Source organism: Bubalus bubalis, chromosome 9 (genome assembly GCF_019923935.1).
Source record: "Bubalus bubalis isolate 160015118507 breed Murrah chromosome 9, NDDB_SH_1, whole genome shotgun sequence".
Lineage (NCBI taxonomy): Eukaryota > Metazoa > Chordata > Mammalia > Artiodactyla > Bovidae > Bubalus > Bubalus bubalis.
Window position 1 is genome coordinate 2,691,751 of NC_059165.1, and position 20,308 is coordinate 2,712,058.

The following is a 20,308-nucleotide window of genomic DNA, read 5'->3' on the forward strand; positions in this document are numbered from 1 at the left end:
AAATAAAACTTAAGAACAGGTTATACTATTTATACATTTTTCCCAGTTAAGGACAAGTAAAGAAATATTGTAAGAATTTTATATTAAAAGTATATGAGTTACTCATAATTCAAAGTTGTTTTTCCCTTTACAACAATGTCATTTCCAAGAACATTCACGTTTTAGAAATGTGGAAAATTTCAGTTCAAGAGAAATTAATGTAAGCTTGCGTGTCATTGCTACCCTTGACACAAAATAATAAAAAATCTCTACACACACACATACCTCCTGATTTGATGTGACATAATGGTAACAATATCACAACAAGTCAAAAACTGAGGAGATTTACTACTGATTTCTTCACATATATGATTGAGAAAAATTCAAGGGAAGACATCTGATTGTGTTGGACATCATGTTTACCCTAGCTAATTGGAGTACAGCCCTCTTTTTACTTTGAAACAGGGTAAGAAGGGAGGAATGAGGTGAAAGCCAGAGAGTCCTGATCCACTGTTTAAGCCACCTGATACATCCTAATTCTATTTATCAGAGCTCACTGGCACATGTGAATTCTAACAAAGGATATTAAAATCCCATACTCACTTCCTTTAGCAAGCATTCAGCCTTCTGAAAAATATCCCTTAGGCTTTCAGTGAGGAATTAGATTTGAAGTTTTGTATATGCTCAACTTTTGGAGTACATGCGTACGCTAATTTGTGAGAACAATGAGGTGGTACTCACGATTATTTCTCTTTCAAACATCCGATCTGTGCTAAAACTTTAACCCAGAAAGAGAAAGAAAACTGTTGTTGCTGTTGTTGTTCAGTCGCCAAGTCTTTGCAACCCCATGGACTGCAGCATGCCAACCTCCCTGTCCCTCACTATCTCCCGGACTCTGCCCAAGTTCATGTCCATTGAGTCAGTGATGCCATCCAACCATCTCATCCTCTGTCATCCCCTTCTCCTCCTGCCCTCAATCTTTCCCAGCATCAGGGTCTTTTCAAATGAGCCAGCTCTTTGCATCAGGTGGCCAAAGTATTGGAGTTTCAGCTTCAGCATCAGTCCTTCCAATGAATATTCAGGACTGATTTCCTTTAGGATGGACTGATTTGAACTCCCTGCTGTCCAAGGGACTCTCAAGAGTCTTCTCCAGCACCACAGTTCGAAAGAGTCCTACCACCAGCGTATTAGATTCTCTAAGGAGTTGGAAACTCTAGAAGTTAAACAAAGGCCTAGAAGAGCTAACAACACTTCTGTTCTCTGGCAGATCTGTTGTGTTACCTACAATTTACTACCTGTTTCGCTAAGCAATGAAGGTTGGAAAAATAAAGGAGATAAGAATAAGAAAAGGGAGATCAGAGGAAAAGGAATGATAATATTAGCTAACTTTCCTTTTTCTAGCTCTTGATCATATAAAGAAATAGTGGCGCTTCTTGAGGCCTTAATCTTTTACAGCCTTGGCACAAACAAAACATGCCCAAGCTTTATGCAAAATCTTCTTTAAAAAAAAAATTGAGCAAAGATAACCCTTTGAAGTCAAAACTTCTTAATATTTCTCAGTCTCTATAGATCCATGGCTGTAAATCCAAAGTAGAAAAGACAAATGATTTAGAAGAACAGAATTATATAGGGAAAGGATTTTGCCTTTTTTCCACTTGCAGTAGAATGGATTAAGAGAAAAACATTCTAGTAGATACAGGTTATATATAGATGATTTTTAAAGATTTAGTTGTATTTAAAGATTGTTGTTCAGTCGCTAAGTCCTATCTGACTCTTTCAATCCCATGGACTGCAGCACGCCAGGCCTCCCTGTCCATCACCAACTCCCAGAGTTCACCCAAACCCATGTCCATCAAGTCGGTGATGCCATCCAACCATCTCATCCTCTGTCCTCCCCTTCTCCTCCTGCCCTCAATCTTTCCCAGCATCAGGGTCTTTTCAAATGAGTCAGCTCTTCGCATCCGGTGGCCAAAGTATTGGAGCTTCAGCTTCAGCATCAGTCCTTCCAATGAACACCCAGGACTGATTTCCTTTAGGATTGACTGGTTTGATCTCCTTGCTGTCCAAGGGACTCTGTAGTCTTCTCCAGCACCACAACTCAAAAGCATCAATTCCTCAGTGCTCAGCCTTTTTTATGATCCAACTCTCACATGATTACCAGAAAAATCATAGCATTGACTATACAGACCTTTGTCCACAAAGTGGTATCTCTGCTTTACAATCTGCACTCTAGGTTTGTCACAGCTTTCCTTCCAAGGAGCAAGAATCTTTTCGTTTCATGGCTGCAGTCACCGTCCTCAGCGATTTTGGAAACCAAGAAAATAAAATCTGCCGCTGTTTCCACTTTTTACCCATCTATTTGCCATGAAGTATTGGGACTGGATGTCATTATCCCCATTTTTTGAATGCTGAGTTTTAAGGCAGCTTTTTTACTCTCTGCTTTCACCCTCATCAAGAGGTTCTTTGGTTCCTTTCCACTTTCTGCCATGAGAGTGGTATTATCTGCATATCTGAGGTTGTTGATATTTCTCCCTGCAATCTTGATTCCAGCTTGCAACTCATCCAGCCTGGCACTTCACATAGTGTACTCTACATAGAAGTTAAATAAGCAGGGTGACAATATACAGCCTTGACAAACTCCTTTCCCAATTTTGAACTAGTCTGTTGTTCCATGTCTGATTCTAAATGATGCTTCTTCACCTGCATACAGGTTTCTCAGGACACAGGTAAGTCTCATCTCTTTAAGAATTTTCAACAGTTTGTTGTGATCCACACAGTCAAGGCTTTAGTGTAATCAATGAAACAGAAGTAGATGTTTTTCTGGAATTCCTTGCTTGTTCTGTGATCCAGTGGAGGCTGGCAATTTGATCTCAGGTTCCTCTGTCTTTTCTAAACCCAGCCTGTACTTCTGGAAGTTCTTGGTCACGCACTGTTGAAGCTAGCTTGAAGCATTTTGAGCATTATCTTGCTAACATGTGAAATGAGTGCAATTGTACGGTAGTTTGAACATTCTTTCGCATTGTCTTTCCTTGCGATTAGAATGAAAATTGACCTTCTCCAGGCCTATGGCCACTACTGAGTTTTCCAAATTTTGGAATTTTGCTGACATATTGAGTGTAGCACTTTAACAGCATCATCTTTTAGGATTTGAAATAGCTCAGCTGGAATTCCATCACCTTCACTGGCTTTGTTCTTAGTGATGCTTCCTAAGGCCCACTTGACTTTATACCCCAGGAGGTCTGGCTCTAGGTGAATGACCACACCATCGTGGTTGTCCTGGTCATTGAGATCTTTTTTGTATAGTTCTTATGTGTATTCTTGCCACGCTAAGTCGCTTCAGTCATGTTCAACACTTTGCAACCCTTTGGACAGTAGCCCGCCAGACTCCTCTGTCCATGGGATTCTCCAGGCAAGAATATTGGAGCAGATTGCCATTTTCTCCTCCAGGGGATCTTTCCTGGTGGCTCAGCTGGTATTCTTCCCACCTCTTCTTAATCTCTTCTGCTTCTGTTAGGTCCTTGCCTTTTCTGTCCTTACTGAGTTCATCTTTGCATGAATATTCTGTTGGTGTCTCCAATTTTCTTGAGGAGATCTCTAGTCTTTCCCATTCTTGTTTTCCTCTATTTCTTTGCACTGTTGACTTAAGAAGGCTTTCTTATATCTCCTTGCTATTCTATGGAACACTGCATTCAGTTGGGTATATCTTTCCCTTTCTCCTTGCCTTTCACTTCTCTTCTTTTCTTAGCTATTTGTCAGGCCTCCTCATACAACTACTATGTATATTTAAAGATACAAAAGCCGAAAGCAACTATTGTGGATGATAACAAATTTTCAGTACTCATGACAATACTTTTTATATTCTCAAACCATTTTCTACCATTATTTAAATCTCCGAGCACTTCTAAAGAGATCCAACTTCCTAAAAAAATATAAATTAAAAATTCCTAATACTGTCTCATTAATTGTGACATTTGGGTTAATAAAAACCCAAATGCAAAAAAGGTTACAGTTGCCTGATATAACTTTTTTGAGAGTCCTTATTTGCTATTCTTGTTCAGTTGCCCAGTCATGTCCAATTCTTTGTGACCCCATGGACTGCAGCACACCAGGCCTTCCTGTCCCTCACCATCTCCCAAAGTCTGCCCGAGTTCATGTCCACTGTATCGGTGATGCCATCAGCTGTCGCATCCTCTCATACCCTCTTCTCCTTCTGCTCTCAATCTTTCCCAGCATCAGGGTCTTATCCAATGAGTCACTGTTTGCATCAGGTGACCAAAACACTGGGGCTTCAGCATCAGTCCTTCCAATGAGTTTACAGGGTTGCCTTCCCTTAAGATTGACTGGATTGATCTCCTTGCTGTCCAAGGGATTCTCAGGAGTCTTCTCCAACACCACACTTTGAAGGCTTCAGTTTTTTAGTGCTCTGCCTTCTTAACCATCCAGCTCTCACAACTGTGCGTGACCACTGGGAGACCACAGCCTTGACGACACGGCCTTTGCTGGCAGAGCGACATCTCTGCTTTTCAGCACGCTGTCTAGGTTTGTCATCCGCTTTGTCGGAAGCAACTGTCTTCAGACTTCATGGCCACAGTCACCATCCGCATTGATTCCAGAGCCCAAGAAGAGGAAATCTGTCACTACTTCTCCCGTTTCCCCTTCTATTTGCCATGAAGAAATGGGGCCAAATGCCATGATCTCCATTTTTTAAATTCAGTTTAAGCAAGCTCTTTCACTCTCCTCCTTCACCCTCAGCAAGAGGATCTTTAGTTCCACGTCACTTCCTGCCGTTAGAGTGGTATCATCCACATATCCACATGTCGATGTTTCTCCAGACTGTCTTGATTCCTGCTGTAACTCACCCAGCCCGGCATTTCTCATGATGTGCTCAGTGTACAGGTTAAATAAGCAGGGTGACAGCAGACTGCCCTGTGGAACTTCTTTCTCAACCCTGAGCCAATCAGTTCTTCCGTTCAGGGTTCTAAGTGTTGCTTCTTGACCCGCATACAGGTCTTTGTTCAACTAAACCTCTTTTTGATCCACATATATTCTTAACACCATCAGTTGTAATACATCGTAACAGATTCCACTTCAGTCTGTACTGGGTTAGTCTTTTCTCAACTTCAATGAAAATACTAATTGTAGGTGACCCACACACAACATTCACTGAAAGTAATTCTTCAATCGCTTCAAACCTGGTTTGACTTCTCAAGTAAACAACTGAGTAGTTTGGATCATATCTGCTGACTCGTCAAGAGCCAGGGAAAACCACTCTGAATAATTTGTCATGCTTTTTATTAATTAACGAATGACGCAGCTCCCAAAGTTCTCAACCCCTCAAGCAAATGTCCTTACTGAAAATGTAGTGGTCATAAACAAACTTACTTCCTCTGAACATATTTCTTCAGTTATTCTTTAAAACACTATTTAATTAAATTACCACTGATAAATGGGCTTTCCCTGCTTGGCTAACAAATAAGTCACCCAGAAACTTATTTTCATTTGGTTTTATCCTCATTCATATTTTATTTTTCTGAAAAAAGTCTGCTGTGATGAAGCATTTCAGTTTAACTTTAATAATTTTTCTTGACTCTTGCTGCCCTGTGTGTCAGTAACCCTGAGAAGAGTGTTGACTCTGGTAATGTCAACAGACGTTATTTTAGCACAGCCACAGTGCCCGTGCATGACGAACACAATGCTGTGCCATCTAACTCAACAACAAAATAATCTGCACTCTACTGTATCTTAAAGTGTGACAACCAAAAGCCATTTTCTCTTCTCCTCTTGATATGACATGCATGCACTGATAATAAAAAGGAAATAAATGCTGTAGTCCAGTGATGTGTGTGGCATTCAAAACACTGCTGAGTTACAACCATGGCACTGCGGTCTGTAGTGTGCCAAGCAGCAGTGTGAAGCGATGGGAATGCCACACGTGGTCTCTGCCTCAACCACTCGACTCTGCCCTGCAACAGGAACCCACCCACAGACAGCAGGTAAAGGGCGAGCGCGGCTGTGTTCCAATGTAACTGATGTACTCTGATGTTTACATTGCATGTAACTTTCATATTCACAAAATATACTTCTGCTTTTGACTTTTTTAACCATTTGAAAATGTAAAAAGCAGTGTTAGCTCATAGACTGCACAAGATAAGGTGGCTAGCAGGATGTGACCTATAAGCTATAGATTGCTCATTCACAGGTCAAAAAATCCAAAATAATCACTTTCCCATGTAGAGAATTATCATTCTTCAATTAAGAGATCTTATTTATATTTCACTGTAAAACTAAACACATTTTGACTTTAAATTTTGTTAAATGATCTGGGAAACATGAGACCTGAGATTGGGCTTTACTTTAGAATATACAACTAGACATTTAACACAGTCTTCTGGAACTCAAATCTATTTCCTACTGCTAGGCAGTAACAACTCATTATTAAGAGACCTCACCTGAAACTGGAAAACTGACCCCACAAAAAGACAGAGGCTTTTTGCTCTCCACCATTCAGTAAAATTAATAAAAATTCCTCTTTTGGCAGACATGTTACTGTTCATATTTTGGAACAACTCGCTATCCGTAACCTGCCTAGCTTAAACTATGGATTCATAACTCCATTTACCCTGCTTTATGTTTGCACCGGATCACAGATCAATGCCTCATCGATCCAAAATGCAAAAATCCACACAACAGATACTTAAATATATTCTTCTAATGTTCAACAGACTTGACTTTTTCAAGGTATTTTGATAAACTAAACCAATCCCAAATCAGTCAATTAAATAGTGATTGGATGAGAGGAAATATTTACATATATAATCTTAAACAAAAAGTTTAGTATTCTCTTTCAGTCTTTGGCCAAGAAGGGAGATCCAAAAATGAGGTAGATGTGAAAGTGGTGATGAAGGGGAAGCAAAGAGGCTGCAGACGACAGAGACAAAGGGAGCAGTCTCAGACTCAAGCCTGAAGGTGACTCAACCTGAACGCACGTGTGGTGGCGTGTGTGTGATCAGGCGCCAGAATTTATCACAGGCTGAGAAATAGCCCTTTCCCACATAGCAATCTACCATTCAAAAACATTCCCAATATACAAGAGATAAACAAACAATCTACAAATAGCTGACATGAATTCCTCTCTCTGCATATATGCTGGGTGGGGGCGGGCAGCGGTGATATTATACTCAGTCAAGTCCAACTCTTCACAACCCTATGTACTGTGGCCCACCAGGCTCCTCTGTCCATGGGATTTTCCTGGCAAGAATATGGCAGTGGTATGACCTTTATAATTATGGTTAATAGACAAATAATGAGAGTATGATAAAAAATGTTTTGTGGCACATTATTTACATGGAAAAATGCAGTAACTTTGCCATTTAGTATTATATCATTAGATTTCTATCAGATCTGAAAAGAGGCAAGGAGTAACATTGTATAATCTTGTTCCGGATGTAAATAGTAATTGTGTAATAATCTCAGAATCCCATACATTTATCTGAGAAACCGCTACACGATACACTGAAGAGCAACCTAAACTATTAAATTTATGAGTGTGGTTAACGAAAACAACAATTTTCAGGTTATATTTAGGAATCTAAAATAAGAAAACTTAACAGGTGTCTTTTTATGACTAGCAAAGTGAAAAAGATAACCTCAGAAAAAGAGGATCTCTTTAAATTTCAAATATTTTACCAGTCAAGACTAGACCAGAAGTATGGCAGATCAAAAGAAGAAAAAGAGTCAAAACAAAATTCCCTGAGTCACATTGTTGTAGGAAAGGCACCAACACAACACTGTAAAGCAATTATCCTATTAAACTTTTTTTTAAATTCCAGCTAGACCACTATAAAAAATGCTAATTTTTGCCAATACTACTATAAATTTGATAAATATAGCCTCACTAGAAAAGTTTAACAAAAAAGACACCTTTAAATATGACAGATATTCAAGTAGAGCAGTCCTCAGGCATTTTGGGTTGAGAAACCCTCTGAAAACCTGCACACACCCTCCCCACAGAAAGTAAAACACATATTTCTACAAACAGTTTCAGTGGGCTTATGGCAGATTTTCAATCCTTTCTACACACTAAAATCATCTGGAAAGTTTACAAAAAATTCCAATGCCTGGATAAAACCCTCAGAAAATCTGATTTAACTGGTTTGGGTCCGATTCCAGACATCAGCATTTTTTGAAGGCTCCCTCAGTGATCCTAATATGAAGCCACAGACAAGACCTGCTACTGAGAAACTCCCTGAAATCTCCATAAAATACCTCCATTCACTCACTCATTCAACAAAGATGTTCATAAATCATCTGCAACATCTGACATCTAGCCAAGAATTCTGAAAAATCCGAAAGAAACGCAGCCCAATTTTTTCTTTGTTTCATAGTCAAGACTAATCAGCAGTCTGACAGATTGCCAGTATGATCCCTATTTATAGAAAAACTCCAGAAGTCAAAAATTAATGATTCTCACTTCCAAACGAATATAACTTTTCACAAAGGATAGGGTCACATATCACTTAAACATAAAGGAATGCAAAACAAAAGGAAAAATATTTCTGAAGTCTTCTTTAACACCATCCCTTAATAACGCATTAAAATTTTCACATGTGACAAGAAAAAATGTAGAACACAAGGAAACACAGGCCATTAAATATTAGCATTTTCTTTTTTTTTTTTTTTTTCAGTGTTACAGCTCCATTTTATTTAGAAGATAGCAGGAGAGAGGGTGAGAGAGAGAGAGAGAAAGAAAAGAGCGCACGCACGCAGGAGAGAGAGTCCGAGAGAAAGCGCTTTGGCTCCTCCTTTTATATGTTTTTTTCCTCCTCCTGGGCCTGCCCTATGCAAATTGGGCTTAGCCAGGAGTGCTGTTTGTTCTGCCTGAAGTCTTCACCCTGGTCCTCGGACCTTCCTTTGACCTTCCTTGTCTTTTAAAAGAGCTTTGAGAGTGCTCTATTATAAAACTATATAAAGCAATGTTGCGTTGTTATTTAGTCACTAAATCATGTCATGCCCCGTGGACTGTAGCCCACCAGGCTTCTCTGTCCATGGGATTTTCTGGGCAAGAATACTGGAGTGAGTTGCCATTTCCTTCTCCAGGGGGATCCTCCCAAACCAGGGATCAAACCCACATCTCCTGCTTGGCAGGTGGATTATCTACCACTGAGCCTCCAGGGAAGCCCTAAAGCAATCTTACTAATGAACAAATGCTTAGTGAAAGGATAAGAACTGATATAATGGGAAGGAAAATATTTAGCTTATATTCTGGAGAACTAACATAAGCTTTCAAATAATACTGCAAAAAGATGTGAAATAATACTGTATTTATTTAAAATTATTATGAATATGGGCCCCAACATGCTTCCTTATAAAACCCATCAATTCATCTCCATTCCAAAATAGTTTCTATGTATATACAAACCTATATGGACATTTATTAATAGACTCTTTACATAAATATTATTCTATAGCTTATTTTTGCTCTCTATCATATTCTCTGGTGATCTTTCCATACAAGCATATATAAAAGCCTATCTTATTCTATTTAAAGCCTGAATAATATGGAAAAATTATGGGATTAATATAGACCTACTATAATTCATTTAACCAATTCCTTATTGATGAATATTTATGGTATTCCCAGTATTTTGTCAAAATGAAAGGACTACTTAGAGACCTTTACAATACTTGTCCTCTATCCAAAGTGTGTGTGTGTGTATGTATACACACCATCATTTATACACATATATTAAAAAGTGAGAAAGTTTAACCTACAAATTGTTTGAAATGTTTTGGTGTATACCCAATTTAATAATTAATGACAGTGATATTATGCTTTACAACAGTTTTCTTGTCATATTTTGGAACAAACAAAAATTTTTCAGATGTCAAGTATTTCCAAAAGTCCCTGAAAAACCTAAGAATTGCGCTCAGAGTGCTTATTATTCCAAGCATTAAAAACTAAAAGAAAAACCAATACAGATAAACATATAAGAGTCCCAAAGACAAAAAAAAAACAGAGCTGGAGGAATCAAGCCCTCTGACCTTAGACTACCCTACAAAGCTACAGCAATGAAAACAGAATGGTACTGTTCCAAAAATAGACTCATACATCAATGGAAAGGAACAGACAGCCCAGAAATAAAGCCACACACCTAGGGTCAGTTAATTTGTGACAAAGATGCAAGAATACACATGGTGAAAAGACAAACTGTTCAACTGATACTGAGAAAACACCAATTTTTTGTGTATAGCCTCTTGATGAAAGTGAAAGAGGACAGAGAAAAAGTTGGCTTAAAATTCAACATTCAGAAAACTAAGATCATGGCATCTGGTCCCATCACTTCATGGCAAATAGATGGGGAAACATTGGAAACAGTGGCTGACTTTATTTCTTGGGGGCTCCAAAATCACTGCAGGTGGTGACTAGCCATGAAATTAAAAGACGCTTACTCCTTGGAAGGAAAGTTATGAACAACCTAGATAGCATATTCAAAAGCAGAGATATTGCTTTGCCAACAAAGGTCCATCTACTCAACGCTATGGCTTTTCCAGTAGTCATGTATGGATATGAGAGTTGGACTGTGAAGAAAGCTGAGCACTGAAGAATTGATGCTTTTGTGGTGCCAGAGAAGACTCTTCCAAGTCCCTTGGACTGCAAGGAGATCCAACCAGTCCATCCTAAATGAGATCAGTCCTGGGTGTTCATTGGAAGGACTGATGCTGAAGCTGAAACTCCAATACTTCAGCCACCTCATGCAAAGAGTTGACTCACTGGAAAAGACCCTGATGCTGGGAGGATTTGGAGGCAGGAGGAGAAAGGGACGACAGAGGATGAGATGGCTGGATGGCATCAGTGACTCAATGGACATGAGTTGAGTGAACTCCAGGAGTTGGTGATGGACAAGGAGGCCTGGCATGCTGTGATTTATGGGGTCTCAAGGAGTTGGACATGACTGAGCGACTGAACTGAACTAAGATGAGTTCAATTGTATAGTTGTTTGAACATTCTTTGGCATTGCCTTTCTTTGGGACTGGAATGAAAACTGACCTTTTCCAGTCCTGTGGCCATTGCTGAGTTTTCCAAATTTGCTGGCATATTGAGTGTAGCACTTTCACAGCATCATCTTTTAAGATTTGAAATAGCTCAACTGAAATTCCATCACCTCCACTCGCTTTGTTCGTAGTGATGCTTCCTAAGGCCCACTTGACTTCACACTCCAGGATGTCTGGCTCTAGGTGAGTGATCACACCATCATGGCTATCTGGGTCATGATGATCTTTTTTGTACACTTCTTCTGCATATTCTTGCCACCTCTTCTTAGTATCTTCTGCTTTTGGTAGGTCCCTGGTGGACTTCCCTGGTGGTTTCTGATGGTAAAGCATCTGCCTACAATGTAGGAGACCTGGGTTCAATCCCTGGTTCAGGAAGATCTCCTGGAGAAGGAAATGGAAACCCACTCCAGTATTCTTGCCTGGAAAATCCTACGGACAGAGGAGCCTGGTGGGCTACAGTCCATGGGGTCGCAAAGAGTCAGACACGACTGAGCGACTTCCTTTTACTTTTACTTTTCTGTTAGGTCCATACCATTTCTGTCCTTTATTGAGTTCATCTTTGCATGAAATGTTCTCTTGGTATCTCTAACTTTCTTGAAGAGATCTCTAGTCTTTCCCATTCTATTGTTTTCCTCTAATTCTTTGCATTGATCACTGAGGAAGGCTTTCTTATCTCTCCTTGCTATTCTTTGGAACTCTGCATTCAGATGCTTCTATCTTTCCTTTCTCCTTTGCTTTTTGCTTTTCTTCTTTTCACAGCTATTTGTAAGGCCTCCTCAGACAACCATTTTGCTTTTTTGCATTTCTTTTTCTTGGGGATGGTCTTGATCCCTGCCTCCTGTACAATGTCATGAACCTCCATCCACAGTTCAGCAGGCACTCTGTCTATCAGATCTAGTCCCTTAAATCTATTTCTCACTTCCACTGTATAATCGTTAGGAATTTGATTTAGGTCATACCTGAATGGTCTAGTGGTTTTCCCTACTTTCTTCAATTTAAGTCTGAATTTGGCAGTAAGGAATTCATGATCTGAGCCACAGTCAACTCCCAGTTTTGTTTTTGCTAACTGTGTAGAGTTCTCCATCTTTGGCTGCAAAAAATATAATCAATCTGATTTCCGTGTTGACTGTCTGGTGATGTCCATGTGTAGAGTCTTCTCTTGTGTTGTTATAAGAGGATGTTTGTTATGACTAGTGTATTCTCTTGGCAAAACTCTATTAGCCTTTGCCCTGCTTCATTCTGTACTCCAAGGTCAAATTTGCCTGTTACTCCAAATGATTCTTGACTTCCTACTTTTGCATTTCAGTCCCCTATAATGAAAAGGACATCTTTTTTGAGCGTTAGTTCTAGAAGGTCTTGTCCGTCTTCAGAGAATCATTCAACTTCAGCTTATTCAGTATTTCTGTTTAGGGCACAGACTTGGATTACCATGATAGTGAATGGCTTGCCTTGGAAACAAACAGAGATCCTTCTGTCATTTTTGAGATTGCATCCAAGTACTGCATTTTGGACTCTTTTGTTGACCATGATGGCTACTCCATTTCTCCTAAGGGATTCTTGCCCACAGTAGTAGATATAAATGGTCATCTGAGTTAAATTCACCCATTCCAGTCCATTTTAGTTCGCTGAGTCCTAGAATGTTGATGTTGACTCTTACCAGCTCCTGTTTGACCACTTCCAATTTGCCTTGATTCATGGACCTAACATTCCAGGTTCCTATGCAATATTGCTTTACAGCATTGGACTTTACTTCCATCACCAGTCACATCCACAACTGGGTGTTGTTTTTGCTTTGGCTCTGTCTCTTCATTCTCTCTGGAGTTATTTCTCCACTGATCTCTAGTAGCAACCGACCTGGCATGCTCATCTTTCAGTGTCCTATCTTTTTGCCTTTTCATACTGTTCATGGGGTTCTCAAGGTAAGAATACTGAAGTAGCTTGCCAGTCCCTTCTCCAGTGGACCACATTTTGTCAGAACTCTCCACACGACCCATCTGTCATGGGTGGCCCTACACGGCATGGTCATAGTTTCATTGAGCTAGACAAGGCTGTGATCCATGTGAATAGATTGGTTAGTTTTTTGTAATTGTGGTTTTCAGTCTGTCTGCCCTCTGATGAAGAAGGATAAGAGGCTTATGGAAGCTTCCTGATGGGAGAGACTGACTGAGGGGGAAACTGGGTCTTGTTCCAATTGGCAGGGCCATGCTCAGTAAATCCTTAATAATTCTTTCATCTTGTATTACATTAAAATATATACATATATACACACATATACATTCATATATATTTTTTAATGGAATTGAATTATTTTAACAGTGCCTAGAGACACACTGAATAACTCATTCTTGGAATAAACTTCTTGAGGATAGTCTAATCCTAAACTCAAACCTGAATTTAGACACTGTTCATTGAAATGTAGCTAAAGCTTTACCTCAGTAAGATGTAAGCAATTAAATCTTCCATCACATTATCAAAGACTTATTATCTCTAATTTATTGAATTTTTGTTCACTGCTTCATCACCATAATTAAGAAATAATGATTTATGAGTATAACTACTTTAGCTTTAATTATACCCTAAAAAGCAATAAAACAAATTCTTCTTTGGCCACAAAATCTCTTACCTTATATATGCTTATAACAGTTAGCAATTTTTAGTTTTACCACATAACACTCCAATATCTATATGCTCATCCTTTCTTGGTGTATTAAAATAAATTGATCAATTATAGCCTAAACTCCTTGAGAGTATTAAACCTTGCAACCTTAAACACACAGTAAATATATCTTGATGAGGCAATATTATGGTTTAAAAAAACAAGAGTAATTTCTGCCATGTTCCTTCACCAAGCAGCTCAGGAATTAAGGCATGGAATTTATTACTGCACAAGAACTGAGAAACTCTACCATCCATTTCATGACATGCAGTCAACTCTACTGTCACAAGCACAGTTCCTCAACCTCAGCATTACTGACATTTTTGCCAGAAAACTCCTTGCTGCAGGAGGCTGTCCTGTGAACTGTAGGATGATTAGCAGCATGCATGGTCTCTACCTTACCATCTGATACATGAAAATGTCTCAGACATCGTCAAATGTCCCTTGAGAAGAACTGCCCAGGTGAGAACCGCTGATTTAGAGATAGCTGGCACCGTAACACAAAGTCAAAGTGAGTCTCCTGTGAAGGGTATCAAACCCAGAAGAAGAGATTCTTCAAGAATCATATCACGCCTTCTTGGAAAGACCCACTAGTGCAGGATACACCCAATGCACCATTCCTCTCGTCATTGCTCTCGTCGATGGTCAGTCCACCATAACTGTTAAGCCTTCAGCTTGAACAAGGTAACTCAACAAGTATTGGGTAGTTTCTTCAACCCCGTCTGAGCAACTTGAAAGACATTAACCCTTACCTAAAGCTAGTCCCAGGATACTACCACATAGTTAATTATTTGTAAATGCTACATTACTGAACAGTAGAAGAGAGACTCTTTGATTATATTACATAGGGATTTTTTGCTGAATCTTTTGAGATAAAATTTCATTAACTCAGATGATATAACATGTGCAAAACTGAAGAGAAACGGAGAAAATTTCCAGCTGTATTTTTCACACAGGGATAGGTACATACAACACTTACCAACAAATTTTAGTTTCTTTCTGTCATTCCTGAAAAAACCAGGAGACAGCTTAAATATCTTTGTTGTTGCTGTTGTTTAGTCACCAAGTCATGTCTGACTCTTCACAACCCCATGGACTGAAGCCTGCCAGTCTTCTTTGTCCATGGGATTTTCCAGGCAAGAATAAAGGAGTAGACTGCCATTTCCTTTTCAACGGGATCTTTCTGACCCAGTAATTGAACCCATGTCTCCTGCATTGGCAGGCAGATTCTTTACAATAAGCCACCAGGGAAGTCCTAAATTTACTTTAAAAGAAGAATGCCTTAATTATGTTTTCTAATGTTTGAAAAGAAAAAAAATTAAGATTTCTCAAAACCCTTTTAAAATTTTATGCAGTAGTAACAAAAAGTGGAAAAGAAACTGATATAATAGTCTGTAAGTTCAGTTCAGTCACTCAGTCATGTCTGACTCTTTGCGACTTTAACCTGATGGATTGCGGCACGCCAGGCCTCCCTGTCCATCACCAACTCCCAGATCCTACTCAAACTCAAGTCCATTGAGTCAGTGATGCCATCTAACCGTCTCATCCACTGTCGTCCCCTTTTCTTCCCGCCTTGAATCCTTCCCAGCATCAGGGTCTTTCCAATGAGTCAGCTCTTCACATCAGGTGGCCAAAGTACTGGAGGTTCAGCTTCAACATCAGTCCCTCCAATGAACACCCAGGACTGATCTCCTTTAGGATGGACTGGTTGGATCTCCTTGCAGTCCAAGGGACTCTCAAGAGTCTTCTCCAACACCACAGTTCAAAAGCATCAATTCTTCGGTGCTCAGCTTTCCTCACAGTCCAACTCTCACATCCATACATGACCACAGGAAAAACCATAGCCTTGACTAGACAGACACAGTAATGTCCCTGCTTTTAATATGCTGTCTAGGTTGGTCATAACTTTTCTTCCAAGGAGCAAGCGTCTATTAATTTCATGGCTGCAGTCACCATCTGCAGTGATTTTGGAGCCCCAAAAAATAAACTCTGACACTGTTTCCATTGTTTCCCCATCAATTTGCCATGAAGTGATGGGACTGGATGCCATGTTCTTAGTTTTCAAAATGTTGAGTTTTAAGCCAACGTTTTCACTCTCCTCTTTCACTTTCATCAAGAGGCTCTTTAGTTCCTCTTCACTTTCTGCCATTGATATTTCTCCTGGCAATCTTGATTCCAGCTTGTGCTTCATCCAGCCCAGCATTTCTCATGATGCACTCTGCATAGAAGTTAAATAAGCAGAGTGACAATTTACAGCCTTTACGTACTCCTTTCCCAAATTGGAACCAGTCTGTTGTTCCATGTCCAGTTCTAACTGGTGCTTCCTGACCTGCATACAGGTTTCTCAAGAGGCAGGGCAGGTAGTCTTGGTATTCCCATCTCTTTCAGAATTTTCCACAGTTTATTGTGATCCACACAGTCAAAGGCTTTGGCATAGTCAATAAAGCAGAAATAGATGTTTTTCTGGAACTCTCTTGCTTTTTCCATGATCCAGCGGATGTTGGCAATTTGATCTCTGGTTCCTCTGCCTGTTCTAAAACCAGCTTGAACATCAGGAAGTTCACGGTTCACATATTGCTGAAGCCTGGCTTGGAGAATTTTGAGCATTACTTTACTAGCGTGTGAGATGAGTGCAATTGTGCGGTAGTTTGAGCATTCTTTGGCGTTGCCTTTCTTTGGGATTGGAATGAAAACTGACCTTTTCCAGTCCTGTGGCCACTGCTGAGTTTTCCAAATTTGCTGGCATATTGAGTGCAGCACTTTCACAGCATCATCTTTCAGGATTTGGAATAGCTCAACTGGAATTCCATCACCTCCACTAGCTTTGTTCGTAGTGATGCTTCCTAAGGCCGACTTGACTTCACATTCCAGGATGTCTGGCTCTGGGTCAGTGATCACATCATTGTGATTATCTGGGTCATGAAGATCTTTTTTGTACAGTTCTTCTGTGTATTCTTGCCACCTCTTCTTAATATCTTCTGCTTCTGTTAGGTCCATACCATTTCTGTCCTTTATCGAGCCCATCTTTGCATGAAATGTTCCCTTGGTATCTCTAATTTTCTTGAAGAGATCTCTTGACTTTCCCATTCTGTTGTTTTCCTCTATTTCTCTGCACTGGGCACTGAGGAAGGCTTTCTTATCTCTTCTTGCTATTCTTTGGAACTCTGCACTCAAATGGATATATCTTTCCCTTCTCCTTTGCCTTTAGCTTCTCTTCTTTTCACAGCTATTTGTAAGGCCTCCTCAGACAACCATTTTGCCTTTTTGCATTTCTTTTTCTTGGAAATGGTCTTGATCCCTGACTCCTGTACAAGGTCACGAACCCCCATCCATAGTTATTCATGCCCTCTATCAGATATAATCCGTTGAATCTATTTGTCACTTCCACTGTTTAATCGTAAGGGATTTGACTTAGGTTATACCTGAATGGTCTCATGGTTTTCCCTACTTTCTTCAATTTAAGTCTGAATTTGGCAATACAGAATTCATGATCTGAGCCACAGTCAGCTTCCGGTTTTGTTTTTGCTGACTGTATAGTTTCTCCATCTTTAGCTGCAAAGGATATAATCAATCTGATTTCGGTGACCATCGGGTAATGTCCATGTGTAGTCTTCTCTTGTGTTGTTGGAAGAGGGTGTTTGCTATGACCAGTGCGTTCTCTTGGCAAAAGTCTTATTAGCCTTTGCCCCACTTCATTCTGTACTCCAAGGCCAAATGATAGTCTATAACAGTTATAATAGTCTATAAGTGTTATAACAGTCTATAACAGATGACATTTCTGCTTAAAGGGAAAACTGAAAAGTCAAATTTTTATAATAAATGCTTCTAACATCTGTAAGTCTCTTTTTATCTCTAATACTCATTGTCCTCATTTCCAAATATCTCTGCCATTTAAAGCATGAAATGGGGTTAAAAAAATTATATAAATTTTGGAAAAAATAAAACGTTATTCTAATATTCTTATGTCATTAATAATTGGGCAAATGAATGTAACATCACACAGAATTTTTATTCTCATAATTACCAAAATTAGTGATGATAATGGGTAAAGTTAACCTATTTCTCACAACATTTTACTTTGACCAAACAAAAAGCTGTTCATTTTTAATTACTTTTCATTACTTTCAAGAAAACAAAAATTGGAATTTTAATCTGATAAAGTTAAACTATAAATAGTAACACTAATATTTAAGCTTCAGATTTTATAAATACTTACATTACTTGCAAACTTTCTGCTGTTAAATTATTCCACATAATCTCATTTGCCTGTAGATTTTCATTTTCTTCTAGTAAGGAAGTATCAAACTCAATTTCTTGCTCCTTAGCAGCCGTTGTTCTAGTAAAGCATGCCAAACAATTTGATCAATATGAATATCCTATCATAATATGTCTTAGTATACACTAAAGGCAGAATATTTGTTCTTATTTAAAATTATGTTAAGTAAGTAGAGCAAAAATAAATAGTATAAATCAAACTAAACCTTAGGCCTCAAAGATCTAGTCAAGTAATTTCAGCTTAGTTTCCTCATTTGTAGAATACAGATATTAATCTGCTTTATTCCTTTTTCGATGATAATTAAAATAAGATGATGCATACATGAAAACATAATAAATGTAGTATCACTGTAAAATTTAACACAAACATAAAACAATAGGTTTATTATTATTACATAATTGTTAAAAAGAAAATATTACTTCATGAATTAAATATGGGTTTAAGCAATGATGTAGTAACAACTAAAAAACTTTTAAAGATCATTATATAAATTAAATATCAAAAGTTATAATCACTGAGAAAGGACTTTGAAAATAATTAAAAACAGACTAATATGAAACAGCCTATGTCCTAACAAAGTTTGTCAATATTTCTTATTTTAATTCATTAAATAACACATGGCAAAAAATAATACTGTCAAAAATACTGAAAGAAGAATGAAAGTATCTATACATACCTATGAACATCTATGAAATTGTTGTATTCTGTGCTAGGGTCTATCTGTTCAACCGACATTTGAATCTCTTTATGAACGTTCACTATTTCCTCTGTAACAAGACTAGTTATCTGGCTGTATTCATCAAATATACCTTTTCTGAAAAGAAGAAGAAAGTTTTACAACATTTTAAAGTTTTATCAGGGAAACACAGGCCCAGAAAGGATTTAGAATGATAGAACGATAAAAATGAGAAATGTAACGCCAATTTTTACAGACGGTGGGTCCATGCACCACCTTATTTCATTCACCTGGATAGTGAAGTAAACGGAGTATAAAAATGTATGCATTAACAATTTACATTTGATAGAACAGAATAATTGCAAATGATCTACAACATTACATTTTTCAACATCTATCTAACATACAAAATGTAATCCTGAACTGATCACTTTCTACTTCTAAACAGTACCACGGACAGGCTGATCCCGTCACATGAACTGTGGGTCAGATCCTGTGTCCAGAATGTTACTTTCACTGTGTGCGGCTTCCTCACAAGCCCTACCTCCTGGGTCTTCTCTTGCTCCTCAGCCTCTGTTCTTTTCCATATTATACTCAGAGTTTATCTGGCTTACATCTCCAATGACTTTTCAATCTCTTCTGACCACCAGTCAATAGCAAAAATGATCGTAACAGTTATTACCCTAATGTAATAAGTGCAAAAAGAAAACTATTCTGTTGCAAAGACCCTAATCCTCAACTTGATAATGCTATGCTATAAAAATACACAACTGCTCATTTAGTAGCCTTAAAAAGTGTGGACAGACATGTTTATCCTGCATGTACCCAAATAAATATAAGACTCTGATTTTCTTTTCCAAAATCATCAGTCACAAAAAGGAATCCTTACAAAATCTCTCTTATTTTGAAGAATTCTTTTACTTTATTTCGAATAGTGAAATACTATTTGGGTAAAAAAACAAAAAAATTAAATTCAAACTGCTTCAGGCAATGCTAATTTTGAATGATTACAGAAATCACCTGATAGATACAATTGAAAGAAAAGAGCTAGGTAGAAAAATTTAATTCAGATTTAGTAAATATCCTTGGGGCCTCACAGTTGAAAGTACTGGATGATATGAATGTAAATGAGCCTCTCTAGATAATTCTTATAAAGCAATACAGTAAGTGGTTATAATGTTAACACTCATCTTTAAGACAAATTGGGGGAAAAAAGGAAGAAGTCTCCTAATGTTATATGAATGAGTGTGACAAAGGATTCAGTTTTAGTGATATTATATTTTTAAGTGCTAGATCTAAAAAAATTTACTAGACAGTAAAGATAATACACTTGTGAAATTATTAAATGTCTCTAAAGGATGTTCTCATGATGGTAAAGATACTGTTACTGAACATTCGTATGGGGAGTTTGAGAAAACATTGATTCATAAAATGAAAGTAGGAAAGGAAATATAAATATATAAGTCAATAATATGTAATTTAAAGAAGACATAACTAATTAAATATTTTAAGTAGGCATCTCACTATTTTATCAATACCCTTAAACGTTGACATATTCAAGTTGACTAAAATCACTTTATCCTTTACTGGAAAAACGGGGACTCACCAGCATTAATAATGAGATGAAGTCTACCAGAGGGTGGTGTACTGAATTGATATGTATGGTAAA

At 38.3% G+C, this 20,308-nt stretch overlaps 1 protein-coding gene across 15 annotated transcripts in view; it reads right to left on the reverse strand.

Moving 5' to 3' along the window:
• FER (FER tyrosine kinase) overlaps positions 1-20,308 on the reverse strand; it is a 479,416-nt gene that overhangs the window by 334,301 nt on the left and 124,807 nt on the right. For all 15 annotated transcript variants that reach the window (XM_044947250.1, XM_044947251.1, XM_044947249.2 and 12 more), the window contains 2 exons: positions 18,640-18,777; positions 17,904-18,023 (listed from right to left, as the gene is read on the reverse strand). In XM_044947250.1, coding sequence (XP_044803185.1) covers positions 17,904-18,023; positions 18,640-18,777 — 258 coding nt within the window. The remainder of the gene's footprint in view (positions 1-17,903; positions 18,024-18,639; positions 18,778-20,308) is intronic.